The 27,117-nt window shown below is 38.7% G+C and overlaps 2 protein-coding genes and 1 long non-coding RNA gene across 4 annotated transcripts in view; 2 read left to right on the forward strand and 1 right to left on the reverse strand.

Moving 5' to 3' along the window:
- Nucleotides 1-13,557, reverse strand: part of LOC122985313 (sodium channel protein type 4 subunit alpha B-like) — a 34,593-nt gene extending 21,036 nt beyond the window's left edge. Inside the window, exons 1-13 of the mRNA XM_044355874.1 lie at nucleotides 13,218-13,557; nucleotides 11,455-11,605; nucleotides 10,400-10,537; nucleotides 9,249-9,367; nucleotides 8,770-8,859; nucleotides 7,354-7,482; nucleotides 6,601-6,674; nucleotides 3,920-4,123; nucleotides 3,614-3,677; nucleotides 3,393-3,534; nucleotides 2,195-2,398; nucleotides 1,156-1,249; nucleotides 275-513 (exon numbers count right to left, since the gene is read on the reverse strand). Coding sequence (XP_044211809.1) covers nucleotides 275-513; nucleotides 1,156-1,249; nucleotides 2,195-2,398; nucleotides 3,393-3,534; nucleotides 3,614-3,677; nucleotides 3,920-4,123; nucleotides 6,601-6,674; nucleotides 7,354-7,482; nucleotides 8,770-8,859; nucleotides 9,249-9,367; nucleotides 10,400-10,537; nucleotides 11,455-11,605; nucleotides 13,218-13,321 — 1,752 coding nt within the window. The 5' untranslated portion in view covers nucleotides 13,322-13,557. The remainder of the gene's footprint in view (nucleotides 1-274; nucleotides 514-1,155; nucleotides 1,250-2,194; nucleotides 2,399-3,392; nucleotides 3,535-3,613; nucleotides 3,678-3,919; nucleotides 4,124-6,600; nucleotides 6,675-7,353; nucleotides 7,483-8,769; nucleotides 8,860-9,248; nucleotides 9,368-10,399; nucleotides 10,538-11,454; nucleotides 11,606-13,217) is intronic.
- Nucleotides 1-27,117, forward strand: part of LOC122985399 — a 365,027-nt gene that overhangs the window by 282,738 nt on the left and 55,172 nt on the right. The gene's annotated exons all lie outside the window — the stretch shown is intronic.
- nup160 (nucleoporin 160) overlaps nucleotides 17,519-27,117 on the forward strand; it is a 30,179-nt gene continuing 20,580 nt past the window's right edge. For both annotated transcript variants that reach the window (XM_044355875.1, XM_044355876.1), the window contains exons 1-9: nucleotides 17,519-17,645; nucleotides 18,893-19,001; nucleotides 20,081-20,291; nucleotides 21,593-21,815; nucleotides 21,907-22,097; nucleotides 24,399-24,635; nucleotides 25,944-26,041; nucleotides 26,220-26,304; nucleotides 26,994-27,062. In XM_044355875.1, the coding sequence (XP_044211810.1) occupies nucleotides 17,555-17,645; nucleotides 18,893-19,001; nucleotides 20,081-20,291; nucleotides 21,593-21,815; nucleotides 21,907-22,097; nucleotides 24,399-24,635; nucleotides 25,944-26,041; nucleotides 26,220-26,304; nucleotides 26,994-27,062 (1,314 nt within the window). In that variant the 5' untranslated portion in view covers nucleotides 17,519-17,554. The remainder of the gene's footprint in view (nucleotides 17,646-18,892; nucleotides 19,002-20,080; nucleotides 20,292-21,592; nucleotides 21,816-21,906; nucleotides 22,098-24,398; nucleotides 24,636-25,943; nucleotides 26,042-26,219; nucleotides 26,305-26,993; nucleotides 27,063-27,117) is intronic.

Here is a 27,117-nt window from a genome sequence, read left to right on the forward strand (position 1 = left end):
GATTAACATCAAATATCATTAAAATAGAGGTTATAATGTACAAACTAAATGTATTCCAGTGTGACCTTTTCTGTTCTGTGCTGTTATCAGCTTCTCTGACAACAAACTGACACTGGAAAAAACTGGAAGTAAAAGCTATACCAAAAAGATAACAATATGGATATTGATCCATTTGTCTAGGTAATAAACAGTCAGTATAGTGTCATGTGTAGTTTGTCTCTGAAATAATTCAGTTTAGATATTAAAGCTTCAGATTTTTCACCCCAACACTGACCAGATGTCCGATGCTCAGCACTTGATAAAACCGCAACATCATCGGGTAATGTTCCATGGACAAGAAGATGATGTTGATGATGAGGCAGATGATGATACCAAGGTCAAAAAACGGGTCCATGACGAAGGTGTAGAGCCGCTGTTTGAGCCACCGCCAACAGCCACAACAGTTCCACTTCAGGAAGTGATCGATAAAGGAAAAACAACATGGAGGACACGACGTGTGTTCCTCTTTAAACCCTGAAACACACAAACTGGTTACTGAGACATCTGAAGTCAGAGCAGTTGAAGTCTGTATTTGTTTATTTGACATATTAATCAGGGCTCAATGGCTTACAGTAACTGTATTTTAAAGGTGCAATATACAACATTCAGTTCCGCTAGATGTCACACTATAGCACCAGCATCTCTGAACAAATCAAATGTGTGCGTGAAAACGGCATCTGAACACACGGCTCATGAAACTGTCAAAGTAGGCAGAGCTGATCAAATATAGATCAAGATTCTGTTACTGCATTGCCTATTTCTCGTCTCAGATGTTTTCAGAAATCTGAATGTTTTCAGATTTTAGCGTACTGGTTAGCTGTAATTTAAAGAGAAAGTTTGTGGCATGACTTCAAAATGGATGTAGAGGACAAGGAGGGACTCACATGCACTAACATGCATGCACGGCCGGACCGGCTATCAGAGCAAATAACAGAAAATCAGATTACAACACACACGGAGGGAGTGTGACTTCATTCTCTGCTCGGGTCGCCATTACTCCACTATATCTTTACAGAATGTTGTATATTGCACCTTTATTATTTTATCAATTTAAATGTATTTAAATACTATTCATATATTAAGACAGTCAGTGTGTGTGTGTGTGTGTGTGTATACCTTCTATAGCAGTGTGTTCTTGCTTGTGGTTCTTTATTTCTGCAGCCGAATTTTTCCTCTGTGGTGGAGAATCTTTTTTGTCAGAGACCTCACTCTGTAGGGCGGACACACACACACACACACACACACACACACACACACACACACACACAGAGAAATCCATGTTTGTTCTCGTGTTTGTTATTATTCTTAGGATCTAAATCCAAGGGATCGTAGTTGTTTTTTCTATCATGAAACAAAGTGAAGTACCGTAAATTCTCTAATAGTGTCATGCCCCGGCTGGATGGCTGAGTTCTGTTTTTGTTTCTCCCAGTATTCTTTGTCGTGTACTTCCTGTTTTATTTTGATACTCACCTCTTGTCTCATTTCAGGTCCTTCACTTCCTGCCCTCATGTGTCTCCCTCTTGTGTGATTACCTGCCCTGCCCTGATGTGTTGCACCTGTGTCTCATTGTCTCCCCTCCCCCAGAGTATATAGTCTCAGTGTTCCCTTCCTTCTGTGCCAGTTTGTCTTGTTTCCTGTGTGACAGCGTTCCAGCCTATTTTTCCTTGTGAGTCTTCTAGTTTCCTGACCTGTTTTTGCCTTCGACCTTGCCTCAAGCCTACTGATTTGGATATCTTGTTTTGCTGACTGATCACCTGTGTACCGACCTAGCTGTGATTAAAGGACTGATTTTTGAACTTGCCAACTGAGTCTGTCTGCATTTGAGTCCAAGCTGTTGTTCAGTTCTTGACAAATAGTGTTTGGGGTATTTATTTACCTCAGTGGTGTTTATTTGGGACCGGCCTTTATTTCTAATTTCTTCTCTTCCTACAGTTAATACAAACTCACCGCTTCCTCCATGTTGACCTTTTATGCTGATAAATTCTGTGTAATGAACATTTGCACAACACTAACTCCATCAGTAGAGTCATGTCAGGAATTAAACTACCGTGCATGAAACACGTCCTCTAGAATATCCAGACTTAAAGATTTTTTTATATGAGAATTTACGGTATGTGATATTATCTGTTTGATGAAAATGATGAGATGATCTCACCTCATCCTCCTCACACTTCTTCAGCGCCTGCAGGATCTCGGTAATCTCTTCTTCTCTCCTCTTGGCCTCTGCAACACTGGCCTCACTATGCTCAGCCGTCACCATGGCAATCGTCGCCATAAAGAGGCTGAGCAGGTAGAAGGAGCCAAGGAAGAGGACGACCACCAAGTAGATCATGTAGATTTTACCTCCTACAGCTATAATCTGCAGACAGACAGGTGGATATGTACGCAGATGACACCGTAATTCATGTGCATGCCAAGACAAGATAGTAGGTGGCACATAAGTTAACGGCAGCAATGTCTAGTATCTCTGACACTCACTCCTGTCTCACTTTAGATATTAGCAAGACTACATATATGTATTTTTTTAATAAGAAAGAAAGATGTTCATTAGCTTGAAATCTTTGTTAAGAATGAAAAGCTTCAAAGAGTCTCAGACTTTAAGTACCTTGGGATAATTATCGATTCACACCTACAGTCAAACTGAACCCTAGCAAATTCAAATTCATTAGGAACCAATTGTCAACAGATGCTGCTAAGTTGTACATGCACTCTATGATTTTCCCACACCTGTCATATTGTATTACCACTTGGTCCCAAGCAGGAAAAAAACATTATTAGGCCCATGCACAGTTTATACAAAAGAACACTCAAAATATTGGACAAAAAGCCTGCAAGGTATCATCATTGTCATACAGTTACACAGTACAACCTTTTGACCTTTGATAATTTTGTCTACTTTGCAAACTCCCGCTTAATTAACAAAATTACTCACAATCTCACCCCCCCTCCCCCCCCCAAAAATGTTGCATGTTGCATTAGAGCTGCAACATTTTGAATACGATACGCAGCACTATCAGACAGTGCTCTACCTATCATGAATATTTTATTTGGTTTTTTTGTATGATGCAATGTTTTAACTGGAAAGTGCTTTTAATTTTGTATGACGCAATGTTTATTCTCTGTACCCCTGTCTGAATTATAACATTAGATGCTGTAATTCTTTTGTGAATTTGTCTGTCTAGGCTAACTCTACTCTATTGTTCCTGTTAAATAAACAAATAAAATAATAAAAAAATGTTCATATAACTGCTGAATCACTGAGACGTCATCAGAATATCAATTTAAAGCTCTGTCAGGTGGAACCAGAGAGCCCTTAAGTCCAGACTGTGTTGTGGGACGAGTCAGTTACTGACCTGATGGGCGAGGTCCTCCCAGTAGTCCTGGGTCATCAGTCTGAACATAGCCAGGAAGGCCCAACTAAATGAGTCATAGTTGGTGAATCCATAATTTGGGTTTCTTCCTGCCTTCAGACAGGTGAAACCCTCTGGACAGGACCTGAACACACCATCATCACCATCAGTAATAATGCATGCAACAGAGCAGTCATATGTGGAGTTGTGTAAACTCAACATACCTGCTAAAAGAGCTGTTTCCACATAGAAGAGCATCATAATGATTAGGCTCGAAGTACTGGTGCTCTACCAGAGACAGACAGAAGTTAGAGCTGTCAGTATGATAGCTGCTCATCCATTCAAATCTAAACAAACACTTGACAATTTTGACTTACAGACATCAAACACAAAACAACCACAAAATGACCAAAAGAGACACAACTGTTTAACACTGATGGTGATCAATAAGCTTTGTCCCTGTAAAATATAAACAAATCAATAACATAATCACAAATATGTGTAACACTGTATCATCATTCTCATCATACCAGGATTGTTGGTGAACTCCTGGAAATCAGAACCGTTAGTGCCCATGTTGCCAAACAGGTTAATGACACATTTCTGCCTCAGGTTTCCCATAAATAACTGCAGGCCAATCGCAGCAAAGACGCTGAGGAAGAACACTGTCACGATGATGACATTAGCCAGCCTCTTCACTGATTGGACAAGAGTGCCGACAGTCGTCCTCAAACCTGAGAAAAAGAGAGGAGGGTTTAAAAAAAGAAAATCAAATGATTCAATTGTTGACATTAAAAACAGCAGGCAGGGGGTCAGAATGCAAACCAGAATGAATGAGAGTTTATGAGAAGATCAATATGTGAATTTTAAACTATGCAAATCGCAGAAGTAATAGATGGTTCATTGTCACAAGAAGAACCCCCCCTCCCGGTTAGTTCAGAGTGCAGAATGAGCTAATAGCCTCAGAGATCTGGTCAGAGTCCTGGATTTTATGAAGGAAATAAATGATTCCAAAACTGCAGGAATAAATGTTTGCTTTGCTGAGTTTTTTTGTGATTATTGCGGTAAAATTGCTTGATTTTGCTGCGGCTTTATTCAAAAATTGTGATACATTTTGCAATGTTTTGTTCTTTTGGCAGTAAGATTGCGGGAATTGGGAAAAAATTGCAAACAAAGGAAAATAATGTGATTTTATTTAAACTACAACTAATGAAGAGTCATATGTAATCACTTCCTTTGATAAAAAGCAAATCACAGAAATGTTTTTTTTTAAATGTATTTTCCGAACATGAGAACCATGGGCTCAAAGTTATATAAAGAAGAAAATACTTTACTTGAGTTCCATTTATAAGCCTTTATTAAATAAACTTTCACCTAAACATTAGCACCAAATAAAATCAGTCAATAATGCCATTAAAATAAATCCATTGATCTAAACATATAGTTTCATTTCCAAAGTGCCCATTTTTATGTTTGAGGTATATTATGTCTTTGCCATCTGAACAACATCAACTTGTATTCTTCTGACTATCTGAATGCAAACTTCATTTGGAAACTTTTCTGGAATTGTTTTGCTCGGTCTATGGCAGTCATCTTTGTTGGCAGCTGAGATTCATCCATTTTCCATCTAAATGTGCTCCTGAATCCTTGCTGAATGCGCGCTGCGATGATGCAAATTACCACAACACGAAATGCAACAATTGGTCCAAATCCAAAGCGGTCTGTTGATTTGGCCATTTCACGCAGAAAAGTTGCAGTAATTTAGCAAAATTGCAATTTCCTTGAGGGACTGTCTGTTACTGTGTGTTTAAGGCTGTTTAATGAAGAGTTTGCCAAATTCAATAACGTGATCAATCTCTGAAGCTGAAAGATGCAGGCATTGCTGGGGAGACAGCACTCCAGTCGTGCAGAGGGCCCAGGTCACTCCTTTGTGTAGAGTTAGCGGCAAGCTAACTCCATTTCGCGGCTCCTGTACTTGTTAAACTGGCCAGCAGACTTGTGTGTTAGCTGCTGGCACAAGGAAACTTAGTTTCTGAGTCTTAGGCAGGATCTCGCTTCTTCTGCCGTAAAGAAGACTGTGTGTGTCTGCTGTGAGAAGGCCACACAAGAGAGCAGAGAGCTGCTCCAGCAGCTGCTGGAGGTGTGAAAGAGCAAGCAGCTGCTCCTGCAGCTGAAGGAGAAAGAGAGCAAGGAGCTGCTCCTGCTGCAGCTCGGGGAGAAAAGAGAAAGATAAGAGGGGAGTCTCTAGTTTTGATAACCTGGATCCATGGGTGGAGCTTCAAACTTTGGGTGGGAGCCCCCAGGGCTCAGGTTTCTCGGAGTCTTGAAATATGTGGTAAACTGTGGTCCACATGTAGTCCCAACATGTTCATCTTGTTTTCATGCTAATGTCACTTAATTGTTTTCATGTTAATGTTACTTAATTGTTTTCATGCTAAAATTACTTTTTTATTCTAACTTTGTTTTTATGCTAGCATTACTTTTTTGTTTTTATCCCAACGTTACTTTATCTTCATGCTAGCGTTACTTTATTGTTTTCATGCTAACATTGCTTCATTGTTTTTATGCTAACTTTACTTTATTGTTTTAATGCTAACATTACTTTATTGTTTTCATGCTAACATTATTGTGTATATAATATATACGTTTTAGTACATCAAATGTTCGAAAAATACAATACAATTAATTCCCATGTTTTGGTTAATTTGTGCATTTTAGTTCATTTCTTACTACCTGCAGAGCTAACTTTGTGTAGTCTATGTTAGCGTAGCTGCTGTTTCTTACTGGAATATGAGTTATATGTTAGCTAGTAAGAACTGGTGTCTGTCAAAGGTGGCATGGAAAGATGAGTGCTGTATACAAATTTATCTTGAAACAGATATTTTACTGGTTTCCATTAAGTTGCTTTAAAAACTGAAAATATTTATATATAAGCTATCAGGACATTGTGGCTATGTAGGTTCTGCCCCCCTGCCTTGATAGTTTGTAATATGACAATGGAGCGGTTCATCGTAAAAAAAAGGAAAAATGAAAAACATGAAATGGTCAGCAAGATGACAGTGTTTGTCTTATGATGGTGGGACTTCAGAATATATAGATTTTGTCCACAATAACTTTTACTTATCAACAAGAAGCAAACGAGTTACACCATAGCCCTTTAATGCAGAAAACTATGCAACCACCTTAAAGAGACACACGCACACACACTGACCGGGGGTGATTGCCATGATCTTCAGGAATCTTAGCACAGAAATGCTTCCCAAATCAACAAACACTGTCAGACATCTGTAACACAGAGACACACCATTACCATCATTAGCACCATCATCATTACCATTAACACCATAAAGTCTCTGTCACACCAGAAATTTCTATTTCTATTTTCTCTGTACTGGTTTACTGTACAGAGTTTTGTACTTTTCACTTCCTCCTGACATTTTGACCTCAGGACTGGTCCTCATTTTATTCAAAACTTTCTGGGCTAATAACCTTGCTAATGGATATTTAGCAAGTGTGTTAGCTTGTTATGTTAGCTGGGTCACTAACTGAATGATACGTTTATTCAAAGCGGTATTAATATCATGGCCTTCTGTCACATGAACCATTTTCTGTTCTGTGATCAGTTTTTATGCCGACAGAGGAGGTTCAATAAAACTAGATGTTAGCAACACAGCTAACAATTTACATTGCCTCAAAAATCAGTTCTGTCAAGATAGCTTGTTTATTTATAAACAGCATAATTTTATGGTAAAAATTCAAAGTTGAAGAAATTCCCACAGGTTTACTTTGTCCCAGCCAGAATCCACTGATCACAATCATTTCATTCAGTTTTAAATGCTGGTGTGAGCGAACCTGCATGAGACAGAGTGAATTAGCTGGCTTTCTCTTCTCTACAGACCTTGGTGTTGCTCAGACTTTTTTCTTTTAGCAATAAGTGTATAACAGGAGTGCTAGTGTGTATTACGCCGTTATGATGATGACGATGTCCAGACTGTTCCATGGATCTCTGAGGAAGGTGAAATGTCCCACACAGAAGCCTCTGGCCACAATTTTGATGATGGCTTCAAACACGTAGATGGCTATAAACACGTATCTGTTCAAAGATAGAAAAACACTTACAACTCTGGAATATTTAAATACTGAAGTTAAGATAAAAACTGTAATGTAATTTCAAATGAAAACAGTCCCAGAACAAACTCTGACTGGGACTGCTTAAAAAAAAAATCTTTAATTTTTGGCCTTTATTTGACAGTTGAACATGCAGAGAGATGAGAAACATGGGTAGAGAGAAGCATATGACATGCAACACATGTCCACAGTGGGAACTGAACCATTGACGTTGCAGTTATGTGATATGTGTCTTATCCAGAAGACTACCAGGGCGCTCCGACTGAATGTTTTTATGGATAGTTTGTTTTCTGAACTCATCCACTGCTAACTGAAGCCAACAGCCCAGTTTAAATTAATAAGAGGACTTGTGGTTGGTCTGTTTGGTCTGCAATAGAATCGATGGTGTACAAGAATGTATCATCAGCATAAAAAGGAACACTGCAATGTTCAGTTGGAAAATAAATGTTATTTATGTAAAGGGTAAAAAACTAGTGGAGTCTGAACTCTACCAGAAACATCTTATCTAAACCAGCTGTAAGGAGGATCATGAAAAACAATAAAAGGCAGCTTAATGAACAAAATATTGTTATCAACAGTATCAAAAGCCTCTAATGCAGTGTTCAACAAACAAATAACATTATGATGATTCAGTTATTCTTACAATTTCTTATTATCTTATTCAACAAAGACATTCTCATCACCAGATCCGAAGCATTCAAATATATGTCATGGACTTCCAAAGATGGAATCATTCACTAAAAATGTAAAGTACTTCTCACGCAGCACCACCCTCAGATCAGATAAATCATCATTTTATCATAATTTTATTCTTTGTGACAAACTGTATGATAAACTTGTTCATATAAGATCAAAACACAATACAAGAAAAATACAAAAACTCAATACACTTAAATTTTCTGAGAATGAGACTGTGCTGCTGCTTGAGTTCAAGATTTGCACATAAGGTTAAATTTCAAACTGTTTGAACTTTAACAACCTTTTATCTGCGTTTCATCTGAGATGGCAGCTTTTGTGAACCATGAACAAAGTCATGGCATGACACGGAGGACAGAGCGACTCTTTGTTTCAGAGGCACGAACTTTAATATTTGACTTCAAAAATCTGTTTTCTGCTGGGACTCAAGAAGTCTGATATTTCCAGGGAGCTGGTAATTCATTTTTGTCTTGTTTTTCTGGTCCTGTTGTGAAATCTCATCAATAGTCTTTGTGTTTGTGTGTGTGTGTGTGTGTGTGTGTGCGCATGTACTCACTCAGCAATCTCGCTCCACTCTGGAGGAACAGCCATCATCATCATCGCACAGTTGATCAAAACCGTCAACATGATAAACAAACTGAATAAAGTTTTGTCATTAAGGAACTACAAAACATTGTCAGCCGATCATTGTTTATGGGTTAACCTGAAAAACAAACTGCATTTCCTGCACACTGTTTCTCAGTAGTTTACAGTCTGTAGTGTGTTCACACTTCAAAAGTTAATGGATGAAGAAAATGCAGAGCTTTCAGTGTTTAGACTAAATACTGTTGACTTCTGAGAGTGCTGTTGATGGACACAAAATGACTACAAAGAGACTTAAAACCACCACAGAGACTCAAAAGTACCACAAAGAAACTCGAAACCACCACAAAGAAGAACAAAACCACCATAAAGAGAGACTCAAAACCTGCATAAGGTTCTGCTGGTTTAACTGACCTATCAGGAAGGAGTACAGTGTGACATCATAAAGGATATGAGTGAATGAGGATCTTGATGGCGCCGGTCCTCAGCAGGCTGAACGGACTCAGTTGGTAACAGGACGGATCAGCGTTAAACCTGTGGATGATGTTTCCTTTACTGAGCACGATGAACGTCTGCAGAGAGACAAATCAAAAAACATACGCTTGATACTTCATGACTTTTACTAATTGGATGAGAAATTGCAAATAAACCTGATTTTGAACTGATGATATGTTTCAGACATCTGCTACAGAAAATGACTGATGGCTTCTATTTAGGCCATGCAGCTGTAAAACCTGGTTATATACAAACATCTGCTCTGTGGTGCAGACAGGACTTTTTAAACATCACTACCCTCCGAAATCCCAAATAAGGATTTCTGGTATTAGAGTTATATTACAGTTTGTTCATAAAAGGTCTAACAGGAAGTTCCAACTCTGAGTGTCAGTAGAGTATTAGGGCCACTGTAAGAATAAATAAATAATCTGGGATTTCAAGAAGTCAGCCATGACATTATGAGAAAACAGTTGTAATCTTTCAAGAGACAAGTCATAATATTTTAAGTAAAAAGTCACATTTTTTTAGAACAAAGTCATAATTTGTCAAGAAAAAAGTTGTAATATTTCAAGGAAAAGTTGTGGTACTTCTTGAAAAAAAGTACGTAATCCCTTAAGAAAAAAAGTGATAATTTCTCAAGAAAAGAGTGAGTTGATAAGAGAAAAAAGTTGTAATATAAGTTGTAATATATGTATTGTAATAGTTGTAACCTTGTTTTGTAGTAATCTTGTAATCTTTCAAGAAAAATGTGATATTTTGAAAAATGTAATTTTAAGAGGAAAAAGTCAAAGATGAAACACTCAAAACTCAAAATAGGAAAGTTTTAGTCCTATATCCAGTTCCTATAATACACCCATGCTCTGGGTGTGTGGCCATTACAGTAAAGGGAAATGAACTGAAGCAGTGTTATTGATCTGATTTTCATTTTTCATTGTTATTGTAATTCAAATTTCAGCAATCACGCAGAGCATGTCTCACTTAATAACATGTTTATATTAGAGCTGCATAAATTATTTAATCTAATCTAATAAGAACCATTTCAATATTTTAATGCTGTACTAAACTACACTAATGTACAAATGTTGGGCTTTACAGTAATAGAGCGAGACCTTCTGTGATTGGTAGAAGGGGTCCAGATCCTCCAATGGGGTGTTGAGAAGCTCGGTGGGCGGATCCCCATAGAAGAATGGGAGGGGCTTCCCGGCCTCCAGGTCACTGGTTGGTTTAAGCAGGTCTTCCTCAGATACCTGTCAAAACAGATCCAGCCAATCAGACAGTTCGACTTGTAGTTGTAGGTTTTTTTTTTTTATTACACATTCCCTGAAATTATGTTAAATTTCCCAAAACGCTAAACACAAATGCATTACTCATCTTCACAAACTTCAAACTATATATACATTTAATATATATTTATATAATATATATAAATTATTGTGTAAAATAAACTGAAATTAAGTGAAAAAGTAAATGTACTCTAAAAATATGCAACAGATAAAGAATGTTGAATACAGTAAAATTTCCATGTATTTACCAACATAATCCAATGAAGAAACACATACATAAAGAAAGAAATCACATTTATTTTGCCTCAGGTCTTTGTGGGTCCATTGTTCCGAAACAAATGAACTGACCCATGGCCCTGTTATCTATCTATCCTGTGGTTCTGATTGGTGTGTGATCAATTTTGACTCTTAGTGTTTCCAACTGGGGAATTGTGTGCTAACTTGGTTCCAGCTGTGATGACTTGAGTTAATGATTTTGAATGCCAGTGCTTTCTAAATTAGCACGAGTAAAAACAGAGGAATAGTGTTTATAGTGATGGGAAATGGGTCTGTCTTTTGGTAAGTGGCATCATGGTTTGGGGGAGGTTAATTAATCTGTCCAGTTATAGTGTGCAAGGGATCAAGAAAAACTGTAATTCACTGTAATTGATCACTTAATTAAAATAATTAAACTTGATTAAAACTCTAGTCCTCAGAATTCCTCTGACAGGCTCTTTTTTTGCAGTCAAATGTATTGATAAGAAATTCTGACCTGTGAGTCAGTTTGATCAGTGCGGCAGGTCACTTTGGTAACATTCTGATCTACAATGTAAAATAACACATGATTGAGCTATGTATTGATTATGTGTTTCATCAGTATATTGATTCGATATGTATTCTACCTCTTTGTCCTTCCTCCTCTCTTTTTTGATCTCCTCCAGCGAGGCCGGTGTGAAGCGTCTGAAGACCTCCGTACCAACAGGGGGCAGCAGAGGTGCGAACCTTGCATTCTGCAGCTCTGCCCGTACTCCACTGTCACCTAGCAACCGACTCCTGAGGGGAGGGGGGTTGGGGGGGGGGGATACCAACATAAACATGATGGACCCAAAACAAATCCCAGCGACCCTGGACCACGCATGGTGCTGTCACCCCGCCTCGCTGCCAGTTTGTCCCAGTGGTCATTCACGGTACTGCAGCTAAAAAAATCCCCCTTTTCCCTACAGACCTCCATTATAAGACGTCTGTAAACTGTTGACAGGACATCTCAAACTGCAAACAAGCTCAATTATTGCTCTTTGTGTTATGAGTCTATGGGTCTATGAGTCTTTTTGGGCGTGTGTGTGCATCATGTGACATTGTAATTACACAGTTCAGCCACTATGTCAAATGTGCTTCAAAGCCCGGCGCTGTTCATATATCTAGTTTTCTCTATATACATCCATGGTTCCTATAATGCACTCATACTCTGAGCGTGTATCATGTGATCTGATTTACATTTTTCATGGTTATTGATCACACTGCTGTAGAGAGTCAAAATGTCTGCTGCCTATAAATTGACTGAAGTCCAACAATCACACAGAGCATGTCTCACTATATTAGAGCTGCAACAATTAGATGATTAATCAATTAGTCAATCGACAGAAAATATATCTACTTAAGCAACTGTTTTGATAAGCAAATAATTGTTTTAGTCATTTCTTTAAGGAAAAAATGCCAAACATTTGCTGGTTGCACCTTCTCAGATGTGAGTATTTGAAGTTTATACGTGTTTATACATGATAGGAAACTGAATATCTTTGGGTTTTGGACTCTTGATCAAACAAAACAAGACATTTAAAGACATCAACGTTGTGATACTTCAAGAAAAAAGTGATAATTTTTCATAAAATGTAAGAAATAAGTTGAAAAGAGTTGTTGTTTTATAGTTTTGATCTTTCAAGAAAAATGTGATGTTTCAAGAAAAAAGTTGTAAGACAGACACAAGTAAAAAAATTTTTACTTTTGTACTTTTTTTTGAAGAAAGTCATAATAATTACAATAGAAAAGTTGTAATTGAAAAGGTAGATTTTCTCGAAAAATTACGCCTTTTATTCTCAGAATTTCTCACAAATCTTGGATATTTAACAGTGGACTTAATCCTCCATCATCTGTAATGACTCTGTAGGAGAACAAACTGTACATTTGTCTGTCTGTCACTGATATTTTTAAAAACTAAACAAAAATATATTTGTTCATGCATATAAAACATGTAATTATTTGGTGTAATAAGCATTGCTGATTGGTGCTGTGTAGTTTTGTGTACTATTACTAAGGATTTATGCCACATGTGGACCATGTGAGTATGTTTTTATTTGTGTATGTTAAATTTTGTGCACAAACTGTCAACCAATTTCCCTCTGGGGTAATAATAAAGTTAATCTAATCTAATAAGAATGATTTATGCTCATTTCTGTATTTTGTCTCTTGAAGACATCACCTTGGACTAAAAGAAATTACAACGGCCATTTTTCACAGTTTTCTGACATTTAGTTGACATAACAATTAATCGATTAATCGTGAAAACAATTGGTTGCAGCGGTAGTTTATATTAAAGTTGTTCGGGTGTATAAATGCTGGATGTGTGTTTGTGAAGTTAAAGGGTCGTTATGTGTAGAATCAGACTTACAGCTGTGAAGGAGAAAGCTTCAGCTTATCAGTTCTCTGCAAAAGCGCTCGTCTCTCCTCCTTGCTCCTCCAAAACTCAAAAAATGATTTTTTTCTGCTCGTCATGGCTGCAGGTCTCTATGTCCTTTGCATCCAATTGTTCACACCCGTTTCATCTGTTTCCCTACTTCCTGTTTGTCTCTGTCTGTCTGTCTCTATAGTCTGCAGTCATCCGGTGTTTCTTGTCTTACTTCACTGCGCGCTCTGCAAAGTTTAATTTAATCATCCAGAGCTATACAGATACAGGGTTGGGTCACCACATTAGAGATCAGCGTCAGTTATGTTTGCTCCTCCCTGCTCTATGTCTGTCGCAATGGGAACGGGCATGTGTAACGTTGTCCGAAAGCAGCTTCTCACTTTCTGGCCCTCACAATCTTTTCTTCTGTTTTCAATCAACAGAATTCTCTATTTTGCTGCCAACATTCCTTGTTTCATCATTGTAGTACACACACACACACACACACGCACGCATGCATACACACACACACACACGCACACACACACACAGATTCCCAGCTGAACAGACTTCCTGTTTAGCCAGAATTTCTTCACCAGAACATCACGGTCTGTATTCCTGGAAACTGTGAAAGCGTTGTATTTCACACATGCACACACACACACACACACACATACACATACACACACACACACACACATGTGCACACAAATGCACACACACGCGAGTAAAGAGATCTTTTGTCCCTCAGTCTGATTTCTGTCTCTGGATGAAAAACCCTTTATCTCACTTCTAACATTCATCTTCATTATGCATGCACACACGCGCGCACACACACACACACACGCGCACACACACACACACACACACACACACAAAGTGAACATGAAGCCAAAACACAGTAAGTTTAAAGTGAACCATAAAAACTAAACAGGACAAACAAACAATCAGCAGCAAGGGGTGAAAGAAAGACAGAAACACATTCTCAGACCAGGAATCGTCCACAGATACTGAGCCAACATGTGGGATAATGAGGGCTACATGTAGTTTAAATGAGGGATAAATGTGGGATACATGTGGGGTAAATGTGAGCTAAATGTGGGCTAAATGTGGGATACATATGGGTTAAATGTGAGCTAAATGTGGGCTACATGTAGTTTACATGTGGGGTAAATGTGAGTTAAATGTGGGCTAAATGTGAGTTACATATGGTTTACATGTGGGATACATGTGGGGTAAATGTGGGATACATGTGGGCTAAATGTGGGTTAAATTTGAGATAAATGTGGGATACATGTGGGATACAGGTGGGCTAAATGTGAGCTAAATGTGGACTAAATGTGAGCTAAATGTAGGCTAAATGTGGGTTACATATGGTTTACATGTGGGATACATGTGGGTTAAATGTGGGATACATGTGGGCTAAATGTGGGTTAAATTTGGAATAAATGTGGGATACATGTGGGATACAGGTGGGCTAAATGTGAGCTAAATGTGGACTAAATGTGAGCTAAATGTAGGCTAAATGTGGGTTACATATGGTTTACATGTGGGATACATGTGGGGTAAATGTGGGATACATGTGGATTGCACTGCAGGAAGCTGTACAAACAATATGTACATTCAGTCAGTATTTGAGTCTCTCCAGCTGACACGCCCACATGAAACCTTTAATGTGGAAGCATTTATGTATTAGGGAGAATTGGATACCAGATGCACCCTATTCATTCTCATCAATGCTCAGTGGTGCATATGCCTAAAAAGTCTGCCAAGTTTCCGCTGACTTCCTCACGCTTCTGTGTTTTGGGGCTGATAGAATATGCTCAGTAGAGACTTCCTCTGACCAAGCTGGTGGACTTCCTGTTGGTTCCCTGCACACATGAATGGGATACAATAATTTAATTATACACCTCCTCACTCTCCAAATGTTATTTGACATAATAGATCAAATTCTGATAATGGAAGAGTCATTTCATTGGGTTTGTGACACTAAAAAAAATGATTCACCATTTTACAGCTGCTCCTTTCTTAATGATTTAGTATTGGCTGCTCAACGCTGCTCTCTGCTTCACTAAACACCTCTTCACTTGGTTTTCTGTGTTGTGATTTGATTTTAATGTGGCAGGTTTACATCCAAAACAGAATTCCCAGTAGATGATCAGTTGGCTGATCCAGATAAACAGTTGCTAATTCTCAGAATCATTAAACCATTATACCATTGCAGATGAGGAGACAATGAGATGATTCTATGCAGGTTTTCCCCTAACAAAAAAACATTGTATGGACTCAAACAAAAATAATCCCTCTCAATCATCACTTATGACCCACTAGAAATGTGTAGTGGTGTATGTATCTACCAAGACTCTGCCTATATTTTCTTATTCTCTTATTATTTTGCTGTGTTTGGGACTTTTTTGGGTGACAAGCTTTGGGCAGTGGGTGTGTAGCCCCCGACCAATAACAGCACGCAGGGTGTGAGGTTACATTGCTGTCTTCATCTTTCTCCTCTGCTCTCTGCTCTGTGTCTGTGTAACACACACACACATTTACACAGCTATCCTTGTTAGGACATTGCATTGACTCCATTCACTTCTTTGTACAGCCTAACCCTTACTTTAACCAGGACCTCAGAAATAGGTCTTTGGTCCCCATGATGTCAGTGTTAACACCAGAAACGGTCCCAGTAAGGATAGAAAAACACGTACACACACACACACACACGCAAAGCAGAGAGGCCACACAGGATGAAACATGCGCTTTGGCTGCATTCACACCAAATCCAACAATGCTGAGCTCCATACATACACACACACACACACGGGCGCGCACAGAGCAGAGAGGCCACAGCAGAAAGGATGAGGCATGTGCTTTGGCTGCATTCACACCAAATACGGGAATGCTGAGCTCCACACACACATAAACACAGACACACACACATATGCAGCGCAGAAAGACCACAGCAGACAGGATGAAGTGTGCACTTTGGCTGCAGTCACACCAAACCCGGCAATACCAGGTGTGGGTGTGTTTATTTGTGCTTTAGAACATAACTGCAGTGAAACAATCAGAAAATAATGTTTTATTTGTCTGATTCACTGCTTTGGTCTCATTACTCCCATTACATTCACTCTCTAGTTAGCTCGACCACTGCTGTACTCTCTCTCTCTCTCTCTCGCTCGCTCTGGTGTCGTTGAGCCGGGGAGGAAGGGGCAACTTTGAATGTTGTGTTTAAAACCAGCAACCAACAAATCCTGCATAGTATACATAAAAATGTTTCACAATATTTCAAGATTTTTTTCTTTTTTTTTTTTTCATTTCTGTGGTTCCACTCAGATTAGTTTATGTGCAAATTCAAAATGGAATTCGAGATGGATGGAAACACACCTAATGAAAAAAACAATTATTTAAGTTAATAAAGACAATAAGCTAAATAATTATCATTTAATGTTTTTTATGTAGCCACAAGAAAAGTTTCTTCCTGACTGCAGCCGGCCTCATCAACAAGGCCCAGGACCCGCTCTGACATGGACTTTATCCCACCCATGGACATTACATGTTATATTAATGTAAAATATCATAATCTTATATTTTCACATCTATGATTGTTTTTATCTAACATGGCACATTAATGAAACTTGTATTATCATTAATTGTGCACTGCATATACTGTTTACACTATGAACATTTGCACATTCTTGATCAATATTTTGTACATTTCATTCCATTCTCTTCAATTTAAAATTTAAACCTGTAGCAGCGTCTTCTCACGGAGAATATATTTTACATTCATACATACAAATTATTATTGTAAATTTCTGTCTTTCTTTTTTATATTATTTAGGATTACTGAATTTTGTATATATTTTTGACTGTTATGCATCACAACACCAAAGCAAATTCGTTGTATGTGCAAACTTGCTTGGAAATAAACCTGGTTCTGATTCTAATGCAAATATGTCACAGTAAATAAGGATTCAAGATTGAAGATGTTTATTGTTACTCTGGTTGTACAAGTACAATCATGTGAAATAATAAAATATAATAAATAAAACATAATAACAAAATATAAAAATCAATTAAATATAAAAAAATATACATATTTTTGAAAAGTAGATATATTTTTTAAAAAGGATCAGCCTTTAGAAAGGCTGAAAAGGCACAAAAGGCTGCATATAGAGTACAATCATTGGTCTGGAAACAATGTGTATAGTATTTGACTTAATTTTTAATTATAGTCATTTTAAACCTTCCATACTGGACAGTTTCAGGGTGTCCTGTCTCTTTAAATGTTTGAACGACCGGCGCGCGGCCTGTCCCTGACGTCACAGTTCCATGAGGTGAAGATGGCGGCGGTGCTGGAGCGGAGCTTCATAGAGATCTGTGGATTTGAGAGGGAAACTCTACACAGGTTCCGAGAAGTTACAGTAAACCTCGGTAAGCGTTCAGACAGAGCGCTTACATCTCTCTAATCTGCGTCCTTTGTTTTTCTAACAGCTTGTCTGAACACGACAGTGGAATGTTATGACATGCTAACAACAGCTAGCGCCGCTAACATGCTTGTGAGCTAATGTTAGCGGTGTAACTTAACCTGATATATAAAGGTGTTATTTCTGTCTGGAGAACATCGTGACCAGTAGCTACATCTTTAAATTCAAAGCCGTTACCTCCTGTGAAGGTGGTGAAACAGTCCATGTTAGCAACCTCTTCTGTCAGTGTTAAAACGACCTGTTTTCTCTTTAGCTTCAGCTAGTTAGCCGGTAACTGAGTTTTTTGCTCACCTGTCAAACAGAAAACCAAGACAGCTCACATTACTTATGCACCGTGGTGGAAAATAAATTTACTTAAGTACAATGTTGAGGTACTTGAGTATTTCCATTTGATGCTACTTTATACTTCCACTCCACTACATTTCAGAGGGAAATATTGTTCTTTCTACTCCACTACATTTCTTTGACAGCTTTAGTTACTTAAAATACAACACATTGCTAAAGATGAAACCAGTGGTTTCCAACCTTTTTGGCTTTTGACGTCTTACATAAAGCAGTGTGTAGTCGGGGTCACATTTCACATGTCTATGAGTTGTTAACAGCTGCACCAAATAGTGATTTTTCCCTCTAAACTTCTCACATGCTTTCATTTCAATAAATGTTCAAATGATCCAATATTTCAGCAAAACTCAAAGAGTAGAGAAAAAGTCCAAAAACTAAAAACAGATTTGTGTATCAGAACTTTGTTTTTTCTTCTTTCCTCTCCCATTAATCATCTCACCACCCCTCAGATTTATCTGCTGACCCTTTGGAGGCGCCTGACCCCTAGATTGGGAACCGCTGGGCTAAACTAGCTAACTGTATATAAAGTAGTTGAAACTAGCTCCACCTCCAGCAGCTACAACAGTAACATGGCAGCGGGAATGACATGTTCTGCTTTTTTTGTAAAACACAAGCAAAATATTAACATGTTATTTTGCATGAAGATAAAAAATACTGGAATAAAACAGCTGTTAGTTTTCTACACGTTGTATAAACTGAGCACAGATGCGTAATTTCTGGCTACCATCCTTATTTGAATTAGGAAACATTAGTCACAACTTGAGAAAGTGGTTAAAAATCTGTGTACAAGAGAGATCAGATTGTATTTGGGGGAAACTGAAACATAAGATGTGTTGTTCCTCTCGTCCGTAGGTCTCAGTGCTCTTCCTGGTGGGGTGAAGTTCCCAGACAGTGCTGGAGCCTTTCATTATGAGGAGAGCGGGAAGCTGCTGTCTGTCACCAGCAACAGATTCATTCACTGGTGAGTAACTTGATATTTTACTGTTGTCTGTTCACATCATGTACATGTTTCTCACCAGGCTGCTGAATCATTGAACTGTGTGGAATTAGAAACTTTTTTTTGCCACAAAAGTTGAAACAATCAGTCCATCGACAGGAAAGGAACTGTTGTGATAAGCAATTAATTGTTGATATTATATAATATTTCAAGCTATATTTTCCTGGTGTAGGGCTGCAACTGACGATTATCTTTTATTATCGATTAATCTGTTGGGTTACTAAATCTTTGGGTTTGCATCGCCTCTCTGCGTCTCCAATCAGACTTGCTAACGCTACCAGCAGCTCTGTGAAAGACACAAACTGAGGCTACAGTTAACTGTGTTCTTATATTTATACTCGGTGGCGTTTCTCTCTATGAAACTAATGTACTCTTAATAAATATTGTACGTTATCTGACTATGTCCTGCTCTTTGAAATGAGTTTTTCTTTGTTCTTCAGTTACAGATGTCGTGATATATCTTAGATTATTTCTTTATGATGTATCGTGTATCACAGAATCGCCTTTTGTTGTGATGTATCGTTATCGTGGGAAGAATATCGTGATAGTATCGCACCATTAGTTCATCAGAGATTCCCACCTCTATCAATAACATGTCAGAAAACGGTGAATGACGATCATCACTGTTTCCCAGAGGTCAACGTGACGTTTTCAAATAGATATTCAGTTTACTGTTATAGAAGAGTAAAGAAACCAGAAAATATTCATATTTGAGAAGCTGGAATCAGAGAATGTGGACTTTTTTTTTCTTAAAAATGGACTCGGAACGATTAACAGATTATCAAAATAGTTGGCGATTAATTTAATAGTTTGCAACTAATCAATTAATCAAGTTATGGTTGCAGCTCTACTCTGGTGTCTCCATTCTGTTTCCCGCCTTTTCTTTATTTCATATCATTATAAACTGAATATGTTTGGACTGTTGGTCCAGAAAAAACAACAACACATCTATTTGATAATAAAAGTGGTCAAATCATGAAGTTAAACACTCATTCATAAATTAAACTCAGCCTTCCTGTGTGTCCTTCGCGCTCTGTGTGTAGGTCTACCTCGGGGGACACGGTGCAGCTGGTGGAGCAGTCTCTGGACACCAACCTGCTCAACAATGCCGTCAAAGTCAAGTTCACTCACTGCACCGTGCTGCCCGGAGGAGTCACCATCCAGGAGACCCTCAACAACGTCATCATCCTCATCACCACCAACCAGAGTGTTCACCGACTGGTGCTTCCTCACCCCACACGCATGTATCGCAGCGTGAGTTACCCCAACTGTTTGATTTACACTCGTCTGTGATATACAGACAGTAACTTAAGTATCTTAAAGGAAGGGAATTGCTCAAAAACACTTCAGTCTGGATATGCATGATGTCACCGATCCCATGTGGTTGACAATTAACTGTCATATGATGTTAAATCATTTCATTTATATTGTTTTAATTACACTCTTTCATGTCATTTTGAGCCTGTCCATCTTTTGCGCGGATTACATTGATACATTTCTCTCTTCATGGCTTTTTACTTGCAAAGCTTCTACTGCACTTACAGTAACATAACGAGTTTAGTTGTCGTCAACTCTCCGTCGCTTTCTGTCTCTACTCTGCTGCGCTGCACACACACACACACACACACACACACACACACACACACACACACACACAGAAGGCTCAGCCCCGCCCGAGCTGAGAAAGAGAAGAGAAGCAGCGAGACGGCGACTACAAATGACTTTATTTATGTGATTTACCAAATGTATGTGCTCCTGTTTAATTTCAGCTCAGTGTGTGAGAGTCTCTGCTGCTCTTTGCTGTCATTTATGGTCGCACTACTCTCAGGATCTCTATGAAATGACCTCTATAGGGATGTGAGATTTTGGTCATATCGCCCAGCCCTATGTTGAAGTTAGGACCAGGGGATATCTCACATTTATTCAATGTTTTGTTTTTTCAGGATAAAACATGTGTTAAATGTCCAAATGGAAAATCGAGTTACAATATGCACAAAAGGGTTATTTTTAGTCAAAAAGTAACGTAGATGTTAGCTGCTACATCAGCTGTTTTGAGTCCCGACAGTCCCGTAAACTGTGACGTGATTAGGCATGCTACATGTTTACCTGCTGTGGTTTACGGGACTGTGGTGACTACAGGTGGCGAGCTATCTCTGGCCATCTCGCAGTGAATTTAAAGGTCATATCTATGAGAAGGACAGACTGAAAACGACTCTGCACACTGATCTGTGCTCTGTTTGTGGTAGTTGACGAGACTATCAGGCTGATGTTTTGTAAAGAATCACAAACTGCTGCAGACTTTTCTGCTCTGTCTGTGCTGAAACTGATTATTAAACTGGATGCCTATGATCTACTGACAGTCAATAGCTGTTTGGGTTAACCTGTATTTTATGCATAATGATGATATTCTTGCTGGTGTTGCATGTCTTTTATTATTCTTGCTCAACTGTCTTAAATAATATGATGTTTCAAGCCAAAAATCAAGATTTTTGGACTCAGCTCTGCTTGTATTTTAGATTTAATGTTAAAATGTTTCTCCGGCTGCGTGTCTTCAGGAGCTGGTGACGGAGCTGCACATGCAGTCGATCTTCACTGATGTGGGGAAGCTGAGCCTGCAGGACCCCTCCCACAGCGCCGTCATCCCCAGCCCAGTGGGACAGACGGGGAGTCCGGGCACCTCAGCAGCCTGGCTCAGTCACAAAGGAGAGGCTCACTACGCCCTGGCTTCACCTGCAGGAGGCATCATGGTCGTTACTCTGCCGCCTCACGACACACAAGGTAAAAATACATTTGAAGACTCGCTGTCAGATTTCACATATAAGTAACTGTGTCTGTTTTTAAAGCCAGCGTTTGTGTTTGTGTGATGCAGGGAGCGTGTCGGTGGTGGAGCTGAAGAGGAGCTCCATGATGCAGAGGCTGTCCGGCTGGATGCCCAGCGTCATCCGGGGGGAGCAGACTCCCGCTGACCTGGCCCTCAGTCTGGTTGTCAGAGAACTAGAGGAAGACTCCTTCATCTTCGCCCTCTGCCAAGATCACAAACTGCGCATGTGGTCCTTCAGGGTCAGCTGCTTACTTACATATAAAAATCTATCAATCGGGTTTAACTTTAATATCCAAAAGGAGGATTTGTAGCTGTTACAGTCTGCACAGTTTAACACTATGATTACAGCAGGAGCAGCAGAGGAATTACTAAAGTTTTAATCTTGAATTGAGACGTTCTGCTTCTGTGACTCAAACGTCTGGTGAAGAGGACGAGATTGATCATTTAAGATGTCGATTATTGTCTAAAATCATTATAAAGCTGTGCCGCTGATGAGCTTACTCCATGTATTTATGATGTGCTGCAGTTTATGATCCTTAAACATTCCTGAACACACACACATCAAACTAAAAGTTAAAACTCTCTTTAACACTGACATGGTAATTATTTCTAAACTTGTTTAACTGACTCAAGAAACACTTTTGTTGCTGCAGATTTTTGGCCTGAGATGCTGCAAATCTCAGATTATTGTCAGATTCAATTACTAGATATTTACAGGTTGTGACTTCTTGTATTCTTGTCATATTTTTTCTTCAATACACATTATCTACCACTATGAGATATATATTATTCACTCCTCTGCCCAGTTACAATCCAGCTCACCTGCAGAGCAGCTGCCCCACAACAAGATTCCCACCTAATAAAACTCAATTATAAGTTTGCAGCTTTCCATGTTGTAATCCAGTGTTGTTCTGTGCACAACGATGCAGCTAAAGCCAGACTAGTCTTGCCTTTGGGAGTCCAGATTGTTTCTTAGACATGAGGTCACCGTCCACACACTTTAACAACCACTCAGCATATTTTCATCCAACCATCAAACCTACAGCCTTCTTGTTGTGAGGAGACAGAGCTAACCGCACCTGCCCCTTTACATAATGAAAAGCAAAAAACTTTGAGGGCCTAAAGCTCAATAAAATAAGAAGCATTGCTGCAAGAGAGTGCAGTTAGTTAAAAAAAACAACATAGCTGCAAGTGGCGATTGGCGGGTTCAAACCCTTTTGCATTTAACAGAAGGAAGCAGCGATAGACGATGCTGTGTATCAAATTTGGTGTTGATAGTCAAAATTCAATTAATTTAGGTTAATTTAAGTTCTATTCATTTTACTGTTTTTCAGTTTATGCAATTTAGAAAAAAATCCATCATGATGGATTTTTATGGTTCAAGAGGCTTTTTTTGTAGAGCACATTGAGCTGGACTTGTGTGTCACATTTCACGTCAATCAGACTTCCTGTGTGAGGGGCGTCGCCTTTCAAAAATTTAATTTTCAGGCCTTAATTACAGGGCCCACCATCTGACTGATTAGGCTCATATTTCTTTGAATCACATTCATTGCGCACAGTATTTCCAGTTATTTTACCAAGTTTCATGGTTTTAGCTCATTCCAGCTAACAGCAATTTGAGCTGCAGCAGAAAGAAACAAATAATAATACATTAGAAACTGCCTACAGTGATCACACCTGTCTGAGTCAAATTGATCACTCAATTAATTATCAAGCGAATGACTAGTATAACAGATTTTTTTCTTTATTTCTGCAGATTACTATCTAATTGACATTTGTGTATTACAGCCAGCAGACTGATTAGAGCTGTAACGCTGCCATGAGGGAGGACAAAAACCTTGTTAGAAAGAGAGGATGAATATTTTATATATATTTTTATATTTATTTATATATATATTTCTCTTCTTTTGATATAGTTAAAAGTAAACTTAGGTTTTTTTGACGGCTTCCCGAGTCATTTAAAAGAAGAGAGAGAGAGAGAGAGAGAGAGAGAGAAGCAGTGGTCGAGTGAGCTAGAGAGTACATGAGGAGAGCGAGCAGTGGTAGTGAGAAATGGTGAATAAAGGAAGGCAAGAAAGAGGAATAAAACATTATTTTCTGATTGTTTCACGGCAGTTACAAATAAACACACCCACACCTCGCACCTCCGCACAACCCTGCAGAGGTGCGCCGCCACGTTTGATAATGGTGCCGCGGCCGCGAAGTACATATCATACGTGTATCTGGGAGTAAGATCAAAAAAAGAATTTAATTACTGTAGTTTTAAAATGTTTTTCCATATGTTTTCATGTATGAAATGAACACTGTAAGCAGACCGCTTGATTACTATAAGCAAATTATTTAAACAGCATTTGTATAGGAATGATTCTGTCCCAAGAGTTTTGATCCAGCGGTTGATCACTGTAGTAATAATAATAATAATAATAATAATAATAATAATAATAATAATAAACTAGATAAGATATATAATGTGGTGACAAAGTTAACATGTACTGCATCATTAAATCCAGTTTATAACCTTTTGTTATTTCTTTCTGCAGGAGCAGGCATGCTTGCTGGAGGCTGATATGTTGGAGTACATGCCGGCCTGTAAGGGGGTGAGGCGTTTGGCTGGTCAGGGTCACCGCCTGCGGCTGACGTTCTGCGCCACCACTGGCCTGTGTGTAGCCGTCTACCTGGCCGTACCGCAGAGAGGACAGTTCATCGTCCTGCAGCTGGTCGGCACCGACAACAACCGCTACAGCCTCGACCACATCTCCTCTCTGTTCTCTACTCAGGTAAACAGCAGGTGGAGCTACATCAGACACATTTACATCATACTGATGTTGTTAAAGGACAGGTTCACAACTTTTCAAGTGTGTCTTAAAACAGCAGTCCATATGAAAAGTGAAAGAGGTTTTCCTCGCTGTAATCATTCCTCCTGTTCATACTGGCTATTAAAAGATCCCCTTCAAATGTGCTTTCTGTGTCCGCACAGTCATTTTGTGCAAAAATGCATTTAAAAGTAGATGTGAAGCTTATATGAGGCTTCAGCAGTCTGAGTTAGTCATATCAAGTGGATATCTGACACATTTACAGTCTTTTTAGCATCAAATTCCCTCTTTGTGTTTCCTCGGACAGTGTTTCCCTGTTGAGCTGTGGTGGAAGTATAGTAACAAAAAGAGGGACTTTAGCACTAAAAAGACTGAAATGTTGAAAGATATCTACTTGATTTGACTCATTTGGACGCTGAAGCTTCATATTAGCTTCAGATAAGCTTTTAAATACATTTTTGCACAGAAGGAGGACTGTGGATTTTGTCCCCCATCACTTCCATCGTAAGTGCATTATGAAGGGATCTTCTAATGGTCAGTATGAACAGGAGGAATGATTACAGCAAGAAAAACATGTTTCACTGTTCATTTGGGCTCCGGACTCCTAAATGAAAGTAAAACGATGGTGGTTGGAGAAACTCCAGATATAACAGCTGCTTCCACTTTGATTCTCCAAATTGAACTTCATTTGTTGAATCGACCAAAGAAAAGCTGCCAGAGAAACTAAAAGAAAATTTAACTAGTATGTTGACGCACATCCCCAGGTTAGAGAAGCAGACAGGAGTATTTCTGATCATTGAAATGAGCTCTTTGTGAAGAACTGTGATCGGGATTTGTTGTGAACAGGACGTCACTGGTGGAAAATCAATCTTATCTAAAAGAGTGTATGGATATTTCTTTGTTATAGATATGTTTTTAGTTGATTAACAGAAAATTAATCTGCAGGTATTTTGATAATTGGTTAATCATTTCAGTCATTTTCAAGCAAAAAATACCAAATATTCTGTAGTTTCAGCGTCTTAAATATGAACATTTTCTGCACTTTGTCAGTAAAATTGAATATCTTTCTGTTTTGGACTGTTTATTAGACAAAACAAGAAAAACTGAAGACATCTCTGTGTGCTCTAAGAAACTGTGACAACTGAAATTGACAATTTTTTTTAACTCTTTATAGACTCTATAGCTAATGTGACCAAACGTCACATTAATTGATAATGAAAATAATCGTTAGTTGCGGCTGTAATATGTTAATGAATCTCTCTCTGCCAACAGGAGACTCTGGTTGATTTCACTCTGACGTCCACAGACATCTGGGGCGTCTGGGTGGACGACTCCAACACCACCATCGTCAAATACATCAACTTTGAACAGTAAGTTACGATCATCACATCACCGCGAACCGTTTTCACAACAGCATTTAGACATTTAGACTCGTCACCGTAGGAAGTGCACGTTTCATTCACGTTATTGTTTACACCTGTGACATGACAACATGTGTTCAGTGATGAAGGATGTCTGTGTGTAACGCTCTCGCTCTCTGTTTGACAGTAACACAGCAGGTCAGTGGAACCAGGTGTTTGTTCAGCCTCCACCTGATGATGAAGTCCATATAGGAGTGGACCAGGACCCCAGGGTAAGACCGTGTCTCACACCAACACAACCCTGCAGCCACAAACCAGTAAACCAGACTTTAAATGTGGTTTAGATCAAACTGATGGAAACTGAGTCAGACTTCAGATTAAAACTCAAACAATTAATTGATTAGTTGAACATTTATCAGCAACTATTTTGATAATCAGTTAGTCGTTTTGAGTCATTATTTAAGAAAAAATACCCAAATTCTCTGGTTCCAGCTACTCAAAAGTGAATATTTTCTGTTTTTCTGCTGTGAATGAACATTTAATGACAATTTAGTTTATCTTCTATATGTACTTGATATTTAATTCAATGAGATGAGCTGGTTGGTTTGTGTTTATGTGGTTATTGTGCTGGTGCTAACGGGGATCCTAATAAAGAAAGAAATATCTTAGGTTTTTGGACTGTTGGACTGAAACCAAAACAATTAATCAATCACTTGAGAAAACAATGAATGAAATTAATCAATAAGGAAAATAATTATTTGCAGCCTTCAGACGTCAAAATTCATCTGTTGCACAAAGTTCTTGATGATCTTAAGTAGTTTTATTAAAATTAATTCTCCTTACAAATGATAAAAAGATGACGATTCATGTGACCAAATAATCTCAAATCAAGGTTGTGTTTTTTTTAAAATTATTTAATTATTTTACTGATTAATCATTGACTGATTGTGTTATTTAACAGGAGACGTACCTGGAAATGCTCTTCTCTCCTCTGCGTTTCACTGCGTCGGCCATCGTTAAAGCTCTACAGGTGAGGACGCGCCTGCCGTCTCGCTCTGATGTCACTGTTCATGTTTCAATGAGAC

This window comes from Thunnus albacares, chromosome 7 (assembly GCF_914725855.1).
Source record: "Thunnus albacares chromosome 7, fThuAlb1.1, whole genome shotgun sequence".
NCBI classification, from domain to species: Eukaryota; Metazoa; Chordata; class Actinopteri; order Scombriformes; family Scombridae; genus Thunnus; species Thunnus albacares.